The following is a 13302-nucleotide window of genomic DNA, read 5'->3' as shown; positions in this document are numbered from 1 at the left end:
CATCCATCTTATTTATCTCCTATAGTAATCATACACAAAATGCCAACCCCTCTTACAAGATCACAACCATTATCACTCCTGCCACCCATCGCAGGACCAAGCAAACCCCCTTCCTCAACCCCATCATCAAGCAAAACCCGATCATCCTCCACCTCGTCCCACTGCTCAACAGCAACTTCACTGGACGATCTCAACGATATATCAAGGATCAACCATTTCAGACCCATGTACGATAGTAACTCGTCACTTGAGAGTGAGATGAGCGGCATGACTATCACTGGGTTGGATGGGGATAGGGATCAGTCAGATGATAGATCGTCAACGAAGGAAGATTCGGAGAAGAAGCAGAAACAGAGGAAATTCCCAGAAGAAGAGGATGAAGATATATTGAGAGAGTCGAATGATAGATTCGTATTATTCCCTATAAAGTATAGAGAGGTGGGTACCATCATCTCCCACACACAGCTATAGTAACATTCATAAGTACACACCTAACGATATCTACCTTGACGAGCTGGTGAAAGGCAATCTACCGTGATCAAGTTTCAATCTCTCACCCATCCGCCATATTCCCTTAGGTGATTAGCTGACCTACCCTACCACACCAGATATGGCAAGCGTACAAAGCATCCCAAGCATCATTCTGGACATCCGAAGAACTCGATCTAGGCCACGATCTGATCGACTGGAACGAAAAGCTGACAGAGCAAGAGAGGTTCTTTATCTTGAGGATACTCGCATTCTTTGCAGCGAGTGATGGGATTGTAGGAGGTGAGTGTGACTGACTCTTACCATCATCATATGTAAACCTCTGTCATTCATCTCATATGAGTCTTTACACACTCAGCTGACATATCATCCAATGGCTATAATAGAAAACATCGTATCTCAATTCTCACTCGACGTACAGATATCCGAAGCTAGAGCTTTCTACGCATTCCAAACTATGATGGAGCAAGTCCACAGCGAGACGTATAGTCTGCTGATCGAGACGTATGTAAGGGATAGCGAGGAGAAGGATTTCCTGTTTAGAGGGATGGAGAATAGTAAGTTTAGCTCCAGTTTTTAGAGTCAACACACTCCATGAGATCGACAGCTAACCTTCGCATCTCTACTGTAGTACCATGCGTAAGTAAAAAGGCTGATTGGGCACTGAAGTATATAACGGATGAGATGGTGAGTCAAGCTCTCATGGTTCTCCCCTTATCACTGCATGATCTGTGAATTGGAAGGCAGATACCGTTCAAACTGAAAAACTGGCGTTGATCACTCAAGTCAGACGTGGTACCTCTCAATGCTCTTCACATGCTGATTCCTCTGATTCCCAGCCCTTTCGCCTTCGACTCGTTGCATTCGCATGTGTCGAAGGGATCTTCTTCTCGGGATCTTTCGCCGCGATATTCTGGTTGAAGAAAAGAGGCTTGATGCCTGGGTTGACATTCTCGAACGAGTTGATCAGTAGGGATGAAGGGACACATACAGTGAGTCGAGCTTCTATTCGCATATTGTTGCATACACTCAGAAGCTGACCATCGGTTTAACCATTAGGACTTTGCATGTTTGGTGAGCCGGTTGTGCTCGCCCAGTCTTGCACCTTCGATAGCGCTAACTCATCTTGCAACCCCGGATTTAGCTGTACAATCACCTCAAACATCGATGCTCAGAAGAGGAAGTGCATAATATCGTGACCGAAGCTGTGGTCATCGAAAAGGAGTTCTTGACGGATGCTTTGCCGTGTGCGCTGATCGGTATAAATGCGGATGTGAGTAATAATCCGACTCGAAAGGGTGATTGTACATCACCTTGCATCCATCTATTGTTCAGCCATCTCATCGTAATTCTCGCTGATGTGATATTGACGCTTCCAGTTGATGTGCCAATACATCGAATACGTTGCCGATCGACTCATAGTAGACTTAGGATACTCGAAGATATATCACGCCAAGAATCCCTTTGATTGGATGGAGTTGATATCATTGCAAGGAAAAGCCAGTGAGTGTCTTCGGACACAACCACCTCCTGCTTTTCCGGCCATACACGCTTGACTACTACTCATTACTGACGTACCCGTTCACAGACTTCTTCGAATCTCGAGTATCATCCTATCAGCTCGCCAACGTATCTCGGTCTGGAACACCTTCGATACCCGAGAAAGGGAGCAATGAGAGACTGTCTAGAAGGGTTTTCACGACCGATGCCGATTTTTAGATTGATCATCTCTGCTCACATATCTCGCAAATCACTTTTCACACATCCAATCACAACTATCAGATTGCACGCACCACTTTTCTCTATTATATTATTGTCTGTAGCATATGTTGTAGATCCGTCAAGTGTATCAATGTTTCGAGTATAGTAACTGTGTAATTCTTTCTTAGAATAGAAACCCACTCAACCACTTTTCATCAGTCGTGTCTTATATAGGCAATGATCGATGCAACAATCACATTTCATCCGATGATCTGGGGATAGGCGACGGTTGCCCCGCTGGAAGGTCAAGGTGAATTGTGATGGCATATTGAGCAACATTCTACGTACGATGAGTTACAATACAACGCTAAATGATTTCTTCTCCATTCCTTTTCTTGTCCGTCTTTCTGTATGCACCATCTCCGTGAAAAATGAATATCTACAACCATGTCATCTTGAAATGCTTTATCGCTATATGTTGAATTGCGATGTCCTGTTCTGTTTGTCATATGCTCCTTGCGTGATTGTTAAAACCGTTTCTATCCTTCCTCTTATATCCCATCCTTCCCTAATCTACTCTTGCGCCCCTAGTCCAGCGTAGGTCTAGGTAAACTCGCCTGATCACCCCCTTGCAATACCCACTCAAATCCCTTCTTACCTATCCCGGCATTACTCTTGAATCTATCGAGACTCGCCTGTTCGATCCGTCTGGCTATCATACGTGTTGGAAAACCGGATATCAGGAGGGCGCGTTGTTTGAACTCTGTAATGGATGGATTGGTCGATGAAGGGAGGTAGTTGATGAGTTCGAGGCATGATCTGTGGGTGGGGCTGTCAGTATTAGTCCATCTACAATACAGACGGGATGTATATGTCGAGATGATCTGACAGCAGGTGAACGTGTACTCACACATACTGAGCCAAGCTCAGATTCACAGACATCATAGTCGCAGATGTATTCGATGGATCTACGAAGACGACCTCTCTCACATATGCTGTCGGAGGCAAATGAAAGAGCTGACAAAAGTGAGGTAAACACCAGCACAACCGGTAATCCATCAAAATGCGACTTCGACCCACCTTTGTTATCCACTTTGGTGCACCTTGCTGAACACCTATCAGCCTCTCCGACCTCAGTATACCCGTATCTGGATCTACGCTCCTATCTATCGTATCTACAGAGTAGACGTGCGTCGCGTAGGGGTTGGGGTATTTGCGATGGAGCGCAGAGAGGGTTTGAGCGGGGGTGAAGCTGGACGATAATATGATCCAGGGTATAGTCAGCACAACGACCTGCCAGCGCAGAAGTAGCACAAGTCGGATCCGACGAGCTCAAGAAGGCAGGGACGATACTCACTCGAAGGTTATATCATTTTGGAATACCTTCATTCTGACTCGTCTCGGTGATGATTATACTACTATGTTCGTGGTGTCGTTGTGATCGTTGAAGATTGTCCTTCTATATTCGCATTATGTTCCTTGATAAGTTACTCTATCTCATTGACTTTGCATGAGGAAGAGAGAGAAGAGAGATGAGAGGATATCTCATCGAAATGACCCTTCGTTGACGTCGTTCTCTTCTTTGAGTCTCGGAGCCGAATGGATATATCTCACCGTAGGATTACTTTCCCACGGTTGTATCATGCATAATAACCAATTTATATGACGTCTATGTAAAGGAGGAGGAGGAAAGAGTGTTTTTTTCTGTTGACAATTGTATTTTCTAGTCTTGCATCCTTATCATCGTTCTCATCATCATTATTACACCACAAGACAGCAGCATATATCACACGAGGGATCGCAGTGCAGGACTATCTGTTTGGGCAACATGAACAAGCAACCGGGAACGCAGATAAAGTATGTCAATCAGATGGAACAGCAAGAGACGTTGACTGATACTCCTTCCACCCGACAGACTTACCAATGTCAGTATAGTCAGGATGAAAAAGGGCGGCAAGAGGTTCGAGGTGAGTGGATCTACAGACGAGCTTGAGAACTATTCTATAGAACCACCATACTGACTTCCTCTTGTTCTCTCTGCTGTAGATCGCATGCTATCAGAATAAAGTGTCCGAATTCCGATCAGGCGTGTGAGTGATCTCAACCATGTGCACAAACTAGAGTCCCATGCTTGCTGCAGTACGATCACTTGGTGGTAGGCGTCAGCTAATATATCTTACAATGTCTAAACAGTGAAACCGACTTGTCCGAAGTAATGCAGATAGAACAGATATTCACCAACGTACCGAAAGGTCAAGTGGCCAAGAGGGACGACTGGACGAAATGCTTCCAGACGGACGACATGAACAAGGTGATAGAGGAGGTGAGTTGGTGTGTGCTGTACCGTATACAATCTTCTCTTCTACTCGCCCGTTGCATGGCATGTTCTCCCGTTCTCTTATATCCACACAGACCTAAGCCTCTCAGACTCTATCCCTTCATCATAATCTATACTCTCCATCATACTGATTGTCTCATCATCTAGATCCTGCGCAAAGGTGAACTCCAAATCAACAACCTCGAGCGATCCCACCAACTTTCCTCTTTATCCCGTGAGATAGCAACCCTAGTAACCGAAATGACCGTCGACCCAAATACAAACCGCAAACACACAGTGGGGATGATCGAAAAGACCATGTCGGAGATTGGGTTCTCGGTCAAAGCTGATAAGCCTGCAAAGGCACAGGCGTTGGAGTTAATTAAGAAGTTGAGTAGTGAGGAGGGGGAGAATACGCTACCAATCAGGAGGGCAAGGATGCGGATCAGGATCACGATGCCTGGGAAGGATGCGAAGAGAGTGAAGGAGAATATCATGAAGGAGGTTGAGGAGACGGAGGAGGATGATATGGGTCAGGAGTGGGAAGCGGTGAGTGGGGGACGGATTGCTAATCTCCTTGATCAGATCATATGTGTTGTGTGATCCTCTACAACCCGTGCCAACATCTATAATGACATTCCGTGTCTCAGGAAGCTGATACTTCGCTCTCGTCTGATCTTATAGATCGTCCAGATAAATCCCAGCGCGTTCCGTTCGATAACAGATCTCGTAAATAACGAGACAAAAGGAAAAGGAAGAGTGGAGGTGATGGGCAATGTATAGAATCGTGTAGTGGTCACATCGGTATGCATACGATAACTTACAGTCCATGGCCCTGTTCCTATCGCTTGTATCACTGAAGACAGATTGGATTCCAGCCGTCGATGATTCTCCTTCTCCTGCGATCGGCCCCAGGGGGTGGGTATCAGCGGATTCCTTTCTTCCACTTTGCATGTCACAAGCACTGTCCCTATATCTCTTTGTTCAATGCGAACGTACGTCAGCATGCTCACAAGGTACTTAATGGTACTCCTCAAATCATGGCTGGGGTTCGCTTGGTCATCCGGTCACGCCTCCACATACATGGTCCACTCGAATCACATTATACCGGACTGGTCCTCACTTTCGATTGTCCTGCCTTTGTTCGCTAGTGAATCGCTTTTCGCGATACACCTTTCACCGACTATATATTCCGCACAATTTCGTATGCATTATAGACAAAGTAAGGATGATAGAGATAGGATGGTATCGTAGGGCGAGCAAGTACGTCATAAAGCTAATCAGGGAACCAAAATCAAGGAGAAACGAATGAGTACCCTCTGACACTCAGTCGTGTCAATTACTTACCTGAGCAGATGTCATGCTTGATCAGATTATATAAAGGTCGCAGTCGCGAATGACGGCTGCCGACTGTTTCTGAGTTTCATCAAAAGATTGATATCAACCAGAATGTCAGAAACTGCTCTGTTCAAATCCTTGGGTCATGGCGTCCTCGAGATCCCAAAGCTGTTCAACATCGAAGGATGGGTAGCGATCGGTAAGTGTGTGGCTTGCGTATCAATCGTCACAGGCTAATGCATATACGAACATCCCAGTCACCGGAGGAGGCACAGGTCTGGGTCTGATCACAGCCACTGCTCTAGCTGAGAACGGTGCGAAAGTGTATATCACCGGAAGAAGGGAAGAACCGTTGAGAGCGGCTGTAGAGGGGTACGAGAAGCTAGGCAATAAAGGAAAAGGATCCATCGTCGCTGTCAGTGCAGATGTAAGCTACAAGGAAGGGATCAAGAGTGAGTCGAACCCTTATTCGGTTGGCTAGCCACTGCTAAATTGATACATCCCCGTAGAGTTCGTTGAAGAAATTCAATCGAAAGAGAAATGGATTAATGTGCTTATCAATAGTGAGTAACGCTGTTAATGCCTCGTCGCTGTTTGTCATATGTACTGACACAAGCACTCGGGGTAGACCACGGTATCTTCCCCGGCGCGACCGATATCAACGCATGTGAGCAGAATGCGGAAGGATTATCCAAGCAGATGTTCGAGGGAGAATCCTTTGAGACCTGGTGCGTGTATCTCTAACTGGGCATTCAGGAGAGACTGGATGAATGGAAGATTAACTTTTATGATAACAGGGCCGACGTATGGCGAATCAATACTGCTTCATACCATTTTACGACCTTCGCTTTCCTCCCATTGTTGGCGGCTGCAAAGACTGTTGGTGGATTCCCTGAGCCAGGTAATGTGGTCAACCTGTCTTCAATGTCTGGTATCACCAAGACTTCGCAAAGAGGGCAGTTCCATTATAACTGTGGAAAGTGAGCAGGCTCTCACACTCATCGATCCGCAGCTTGTAGATACTGATAGGCTGATTGCAGAGCCGCAACAATCTCTCTATCACACCAACAAGCCCTCGAATTCGCAAGGAGAGGTTTGGGCATCAGGGTGGTCAGTGGAAATCTTATACAGTCTGAAGTTGCATATACTAAAAGCTGACCTAGCCATCGCTCAACAGAACGTGATCTGTCCAGGATACTTCCCCTCGGTGAGTTGTCTGTTCCATGTAATGTATCATAGAGCCCAAGCTCACACTTTGCGATTATACAGGGAATGACCATCATCCCATCCGAGGATAACACCGGCTCTGACGACCACGTCCAAGAGTTCACCAAGAAATGGGGAATCCCATTCGGTCGACCTGGAAATGCGGTTGATTACGCCCAAACCATCTTCAGCGTCATCACTGTGAGTCGTTGAATGCAACCATATCCCAATTCATTGCTCAGATTGATCTGACAACCTCAACACACAGAACCAATACATGACCGCTGGCGAGGTCGTCGTCGATGGAGGATGGCTGTTGAACTCTGGTAAGTCAGATGTCCAGGTGCGGGTTGAGACACGAATGCTGACTGCTGTTGGGAATTTGATAGCTTTCTAATCAGCACTTCATGCTTGTTTGAGAAAAAATGTACGGACATTGAAGGCATCGCCAGGGTGCGTATTCCACTACACAACTTTGTAACAAAGACATGAACGATTGTCCCCATACCCAGCAAGTAATAGGTTACACTAATGATACATTCCATTGCATTTGATATATCTATAATTGCTACATAATTTGAACACTACGTCCAAGCTTAGAACCATTCCCCCCTTAATCATGTAATCGATACGGCATCTTCCTTTACATCACTTGGTGATGACGCCTACCACCCCTCGGTTTCCATTCCTGGGCATGTCGAGCTTGCACGGTCGACTTCTGCAGCACGGTGATCCTGTTGAAACCCCCGCACATAGCTTTGTTATCACCGGCACACGGCTTATCACATCCGCTGGTGACCTGAGTAGGCTTGACAAGGTTGTTCCCACAATAACATTGAGTTCCGTATTCCAGTCCAGCGTAAGAGTACCCTTTGCCAGTGCAAATGCTGATACAAGAGGCATAGGTCATATCGGATTTTGATTCGAATACGTTGCCGTCTAAGACCCGCGCTGAGGATGAATCAACGTAACATCCTCGAGAGACCCATCCTGCTGGTAAAGAGGTGGTGGCTGCGGGGGCTGTGGAGGTGACCGTAACTGTGGCTTTCGAAGTAGTTGTGGATGGCTTGATACTTGTGGTAGTAGCCGCTTTCGAAGTGCTGGTACTGACTGGAGCTTTCGAGGTGGATGAGGAAGTCGAAGGCTTGACCGAAGAAGATGAACTCGACGGCTTGATGCTCAAGGCAGAAGTCGTGGTCTTCACCACAGAGGTTGACGTTGTCGATGGCTTGACGCTGCTGCTCGAAGAGGTCGTAGCGGACTTGGCAACATAAACGTTGAGTCGATTACTTCCCCCACAGACATGAGACCCGTCCCCGGCACAAGCCACGTCGCACCCCGAACTAGCCGCGGTGAGACGAGCAGTCTTTCCGCACCAACATTCTTGCCCATACTCCACACCTGCGTAGGTAAATCCCTTGGAAGCGCAAGAAGCGATACAAGATTGTACGGTGTTTGAGGATGATGAGGTAGATCCACCAGTGAGAGCACGGTTGGATTGATCGTCCACCATACAGCCGAGGCTGGACCAGCCGGAGGGTAACATTGAGTCGGGTAAGGGTGTTGGCTGACCAGAAGTGGGTGCATTGGCACTTCGGTAGACGTTGATTCGACTGCTTCCTCCGCATGTACTCCAGATATCACCAGGACACACCATATTACAATCTGTACTAGCTGCAGAGGTCAAGGTGGCAGTGTTGCTACACCAGCATTCTTGGCCGTACTCCACACCGGCGAAGAGATATCCTTTGGATGCACAGGAAGACACACAGCCTTGAATGGTGTTATTGTTGGTGTCAGTTGATGATACACCGGGAAGTGCTCGGGAACTCGTACTATCCACCATACAGCCAACGGAGGACCAACCGGAGAGTAATGATGTAGCAGAGGCTTTAGGAGCGCTGTAACGGCTGGGATCAGCTTGATGTTGCTTCAGCATGCAACAGCGAACTCACGATGAACTGGCTGGAGTGGCGGCAGCTTGGAAGATGTCGTTCTGGGCACCATCCGCGAAGCCCCAGTTATCACGGTAGAGAGGTGGATCATCGAGATTAGGAAGATTGTTGCCACTGTAGAAATGATGTTAGTTAACAATTTCCGAAGTTAGCGTAATGCGAAACTTACTCCGCTTGCCAAAGATACTATGTAAAAGAGTGAAGGTCAGTCTCGACCTGTCGCAGATACCTCTGATACTCACCATCGGAGTCTTGGGACCCTTGACACATTTGCTGGGGTTGCCATCACATTTGTTGGGAATGGCACCTCTTTGAACTTTGTTGGCAGAATTCGTCGATCCAGTGACTTGACATCGATATACCACGTTATACTGACTATCAGCGATGTTCCGCTTCCGTAAACACTCACAATCTCGTATGGGTATCCTTCCCCATGTCCACCCTGATGTATCCAGTTCCAAGAGCATAGACATCCCCCAGAGGGACAAGGTGGCATCCCCGAGGGAATCTTGTAGCTTATCTGTCGTTCCCAAACAGAGTTCTGGTTAACGCTGATGACTGTCAAGTCGTTTGGCTTGAGGTTGGCAACATCCGAAGTATATGCTATGGCCAGGGCGGTGCCTCCAAACCATTTGTTGTCAACCGTGCTGTTATACGTGTTCATGACGTGTAAAGCGCCTACACCGGAGTACTGTCCACCATCGGGCTGCAGAAGGATGAGTCAGTAAGACCCTCAATTCATGACAAAAGTTCGCTTACTTTACAAGCGTACTTGTATTTCGCCGAGGTATCGGATGGATTTCCCAAGGTTGTCTGCCCTCGATTGCAACTGACTTCTCCTGTACCTGGGGTCAGTATTCATCTTGGCATCTGAGCATGCTCAAGACATACCATTGTATGTACCACCCGACGGAAGATTCATGAAGTCGCCTGCCTTGGGAGGATATCCCAATAAGCCATGGCCAAACCACTGAGCAGTAGTCCGACCGTCCATTTGTTTCAACGGGATTACAGGCTCATTGTTATTGTAATTGTTGTTCTGAGGATCTGAAGAATGGTTGAATCAGGATACCATCTGGCGGTACTTGGTATGCGAGCTCACTCACCGCTTGCTTGATATGGGTAGTTGAACCCGAACATGCCCTTATCCCATAGCGCAACACTGTGACAGGTCAGCGTTATCCAGTGCCCATTTTATCAGCACTTACTGTGCGCTGGCTGTCGAGACGCATGTTGCTGCTGCGATTATGATAGTCGATAAGTACATTGTAAGCTGTCTTGTGTAAGTATACCTTGGCAATAGCGAATGCTCGGTCGATCGATTGAGTGGCCAAGTCAGAAGAACATTCTTGGTGGCGTCGAGAAAAGCTTTATATACAAAGCTGAGAACATCACTCCACCATTGATCTGCATCGTCGATCGGATCTACCTTACGTCACAATGAGAAAGAAGGTTCTAAAGTTAGGTGGCTCGTTTGCAATATTGAAAAGATGACAGCGAGGAACCCCCTGCTCATGCCTTGAGTAGCAACTAGGATATGGGTTATTGACAAGGTACCTTGTTTCCAAATTCACCAAAGATTCCTCTTCTTGTCGATCGTCCGTGCCTGAGCGCATCCCCTTTTTGCCGCTTCCGGTGGCGTTACCACATGATGGGACAACCTTATCACCTCTGGAATTCCGGTTCCATTTTAGGGAATTGGTCAGTCCAGATATTCCAGGAAAGTCCCAATGCAGCATGTTTTGTCTCGCATATGTTATTTTAAAGTGAATCTTGTCAACATTTAATTTTTCCTGTCTCGCAATTATTGTTCCTGATATATGTGTTCACTTCGTCACGACCGGTTCACACAAGGCCGTGGCATCGATTCGTCACGCCAGCATGTTAGTGCGAGCAACAAACAGTAGTGCACATGACGACCGTAATCTTCATACATCCCACAAATCACTAATCGTACAAATGGCCTTGGTCTTTCTCCCTTTCTGATTCTGATATAGATCCCGATATCCGTATAACAAGGACTGTGCTCCACATCAATTAACCGTTCAAGCGTGTTCAAGATGCTCCACATCACGCTTCGTATCGACGGTCTTCTGCTCCGTGTCAGCCGCAATCTGTCGATCGAGCGCTTCTCTAGCCTGTTGCCTGCCCCCTTTCAATGGATAGTCATACAAGATGGAAATCTCTTCCAAAGTCATTCCCTTGCTTTCTCGATAGAGCACTAAGGCAATGACAAAGTAGACAGCGAGTACACCGAGGTAGACCTGATGAATGTCAGTCAAGTCCCTCAGAAATTTGGCAAGGTACTTACCACATAGTATCTCCACGCGATGGCTTTTAGGGCTATTGGATTGACAAATTGATTGAAGGTATTACCAAGATTCTGCACAGACGTGAATATAGCTAGACCTTTGGAACGAAGTGCGTAGGGGAGAATTTCGGCAGACTGTAAGATAGTTTTAGCACAGAATTATACCTTGAGAGCGACGCACATACATATGGATAAGGGACTGGTGTCCAGAAGAGGGTGTAGAATCCTATTGCGTTGAATTGTATCATCAGCTGTTGCGATTGAGCGCGCATGCAGTCACTTACCGTAGAACAGGAACAGGAATGGGATGGCCGCCAGACCTGCCGATGAATTGTGGGTCTGGGCGAAAGTTCCGGAAGTCGCCATCACGATCGCGTAGCTTACGAACATTCCTCCTATCGACACGAAAGCTAGAGGCCGACGACCAAATCTATCGATGTTGAGACCGGCAGTGACCGCTACACATAGATTCCAGAAAGCTACATGAATGAGTTTGAGATCAGATGATGATTATATCATCGCACGATCCTTGAGTAGCACCTACCTAGTCCGGCATTGATGCCGGTGATCTCGACTGGGCGAGTCACTCCTACGGATCTTAGCACTGGAGAAAGATAGTACGAGACTAAACCGTTGCCGACCTTATCTCCTACGTGTCAGCGGGCTATCAGCTTTGACAGGGTCTGTAGCGCTTACCCAATTGGTTCCAAAAGCCAGACTGACGACTGCGGCTAGTCGCAATCGATTACCTCTGGTCTTGAAGAAGTCCATATAGCTTGTTTTTGGTCGAAGCTCTTCCTCGTGGAGAGCTGTCACGATCTCTTGGTACTCCCACTGCACCAAGGGATCCCCCTCAGCTCCGTTTGCATGATAACGGGTCAAGACAGCCATCGCTTGTTCGTTGTTCCCCATCTTGACGAGGAACTATATCACAGTATCAGCCACACGCTTTCTCGATGACGAGAGATACTGATAGACTTACCCGGGGCGACTCGGGAGCTGTTGCGGTGATGAAAAGAACAGCCGACGGACCCAGAACCTGGACTAGAGCCGGAAATCGCCACCCCCAGTTGCCTTTTATGTAAAGGCCGGCGACTGAAAGATTGTCAGATCCGCCTTTGAAGTGACCATGTCACGATATCACTTACTACATAAAGTCGCAGAGGTCAAGCTTCCAGTGTAATAGAATCCGTAGTATAGCCCAGCAAGAGAAGGTCGCAATCGAGGATGGGCGAGTTCTTGAAGCAACGATGGTGCCCCAACCTTGGTGAGTGCACCGCCAGAACCAAGTATGATACGGCCTGACGAATCTCGTCAGCTAAGGGCAATCAGCAAGATCCAAGACAGCTTACCACCAATGAACATCCCCAGGTTTACAGCAAGAGCGTTGACCAAAGCCCCGATCACGATGAGAATCGATCCGATCCAGATTGCGTACCGCCTTCCATATCGGTATGCGATGAAGTCACCGATGAATGCTGTCATAATTGAGGGGAGGAAGATGGACGCGGCGATGAGGCCAAGTTTGTTACCGGAAGGTGAACCAAAGAAGGCATTCCACTGAGGAAGCGCTTGAAGACCCGTCAAGAGGGACTGATCGTCTGTTGAGAGGCTGTGAGCCCTGTCGAAGGCACTGTAAGAGTTGGATCACCTACATCCCAGATAGAAGACACAAAGACAACAACCGAGACAGTGATAAACATTCTTCCTCAAACCGGGATCTGTCCACCAAGTGGCAGCGGTATTGTCTAGGTAATAGGGTACTTCTGTCAGCGGGTGTGAAGGTAGCTGATGGGGGGTTGACTTACTCGGGATATCGTGAAAGCTGGCTTTGACCATAGCGACAAACTTTATATGGACACTATGATGGGTGTATGGGGTGGAAGAGCGATTGGAGAGCGGCAGCATCGATCGCATAATGTATATATATATATGTTTTCGATCACCCTCTAGCCTTGGGACCCCACGGGCTGCCTCGGATATAC

The 13302-nt window shown here is 47.4% G+C and overlaps 6 protein-coding genes across 6 annotated transcripts; 3 read left to right on the top strand and 3 right to left on the bottom strand.

Annotated features, from left to right (window-relative positions):
* Positions 1–39: 39 nt before the first annotated feature.
* On the top strand, positions 40–2208 carry I302_108591 (uncharacterized protein; the record flags this gene model as incomplete). The annotated part of the gene is made up of 9 exons (XM_019194322.1): positions 40–438; positions 609–771; positions 876–1046; positions 1121–1176; positions 1329–1481; positions 1549–1563; positions 1634–1762; positions 1869–1992; positions 2078–2208. The coding sequence occupies 9 exons, from the start codon at positions 40–42 to the stop codon at positions 2206–2208; spliced, it is 1341 nt and encodes a 446-aa protein (XP_019043158.1).
* Positions 2209–2777: 569 nt separating this feature from the next.
* Positions 2778–3579, bottom strand: I302_108590 (uncharacterized protein; the record flags this gene model as incomplete). The annotated part of the gene is made up of 4 exons (XM_019194321.1): positions 2778–3009; positions 3101–3207; positions 3271–3442; positions 3548–3579. The coding sequence occupies 4 exons, from the start codon at positions 3577–3579 to the stop codon at positions 2778–2780; spliced, it is 543 nt and encodes a 180-aa protein (XP_019043157.1).
* A 439-nt stretch (positions 3580–4018) lies between these two features.
* I302_108589 (SBDS family rRNA metabolism protein) lies at positions 4019–5290 on the top strand (the record flags this gene model as incomplete). Its single annotated transcript, XM_019194320.2, has 6 exons — positions 4019–4047; positions 4106–4157; positions 4237–4280; positions 4384–4513; positions 4676–5056; positions 5192–5290. The coding sequence occupies 6 exons, from the start codon at positions 4019–4021 to the stop codon at positions 5288–5290; spliced, it is 735 nt and encodes a 244-aa protein (XP_019043156.2).
* A 666-nt stretch (positions 5291–5956) lies between these two features.
* I302_108588 (uncharacterized protein) lies at positions 5957–7448 on the top strand (the record flags this gene model as incomplete). The annotated part of the gene is made up of 10 exons (XM_065870704.1): positions 5957–6044; positions 6103–6297; positions 6355–6408; positions 6474–6573; positions 6643–6825; positions 6886–6955; positions 7023–7052; positions 7115–7252; positions 7320–7377; positions 7441–7448. 10 exons carry the CDS (start codon positions 5957–5959, stop codon positions 7446–7448), a joined length of 924 nt encoding a protein of 307 aa, XP_065726776.1.
* A 246-nt stretch (positions 7449–7694) lies between these two features.
* I302_108587 (uncharacterized protein) lies at positions 7695–10273 on the bottom strand (the record flags this gene model as incomplete). The annotated part of the gene is made up of 9 exons (XM_065870703.1): positions 7695–8952; positions 9007–9120; positions 9176–9192; positions 9249–9266; positions 9416–9712; positions 9766–9845; positions 9898–10053; positions 10113–10168; positions 10215–10273. The coding sequence occupies 9 exons, from the start codon at positions 10271–10273 to the stop codon at positions 7695–7697; spliced, it is 2055 nt and encodes a 684-aa protein (XP_065726775.1).
* A 778-nt stretch (positions 10274–11051) lies between these two features.
* I302_108586 (uncharacterized protein) lies at positions 11052–13156 on the bottom strand (the record flags this gene model as incomplete). The annotated part of the gene is made up of 11 exons (XM_019194317.1): positions 11052–11270; positions 11318–11452; positions 11503–11543; positions 11602–11796; positions 11862–11958; positions 12014–12241; positions 12300–12412; positions 12466–12618; positions 12670–12918; positions 12973–13065; positions 13126–13156. 11 exons carry the CDS (start codon positions 13154–13156, stop codon positions 11052–11054), a joined length of 1554 nt encoding a protein of 517 aa, XP_019043153.1.
* Positions 13157–13302: the final 146 nt, after the last annotated feature.

Source organism: Kwoniella bestiolae, chromosome 8 (genome assembly GCF_000512585.2).
Source record: "Kwoniella bestiolae CBS 10118 chromosome 8, complete sequence".
NCBI classification, from domain to species: Eukaryota; Fungi; Basidiomycota; class Tremellomycetes; order Tremellales; family Cryptococcaceae; genus Kwoniella; species Kwoniella bestiolae.
Note: the sequence above shows the minus strand (reverse complement) of the source record. Positions and strands in the feature narration are given on the sequence as shown.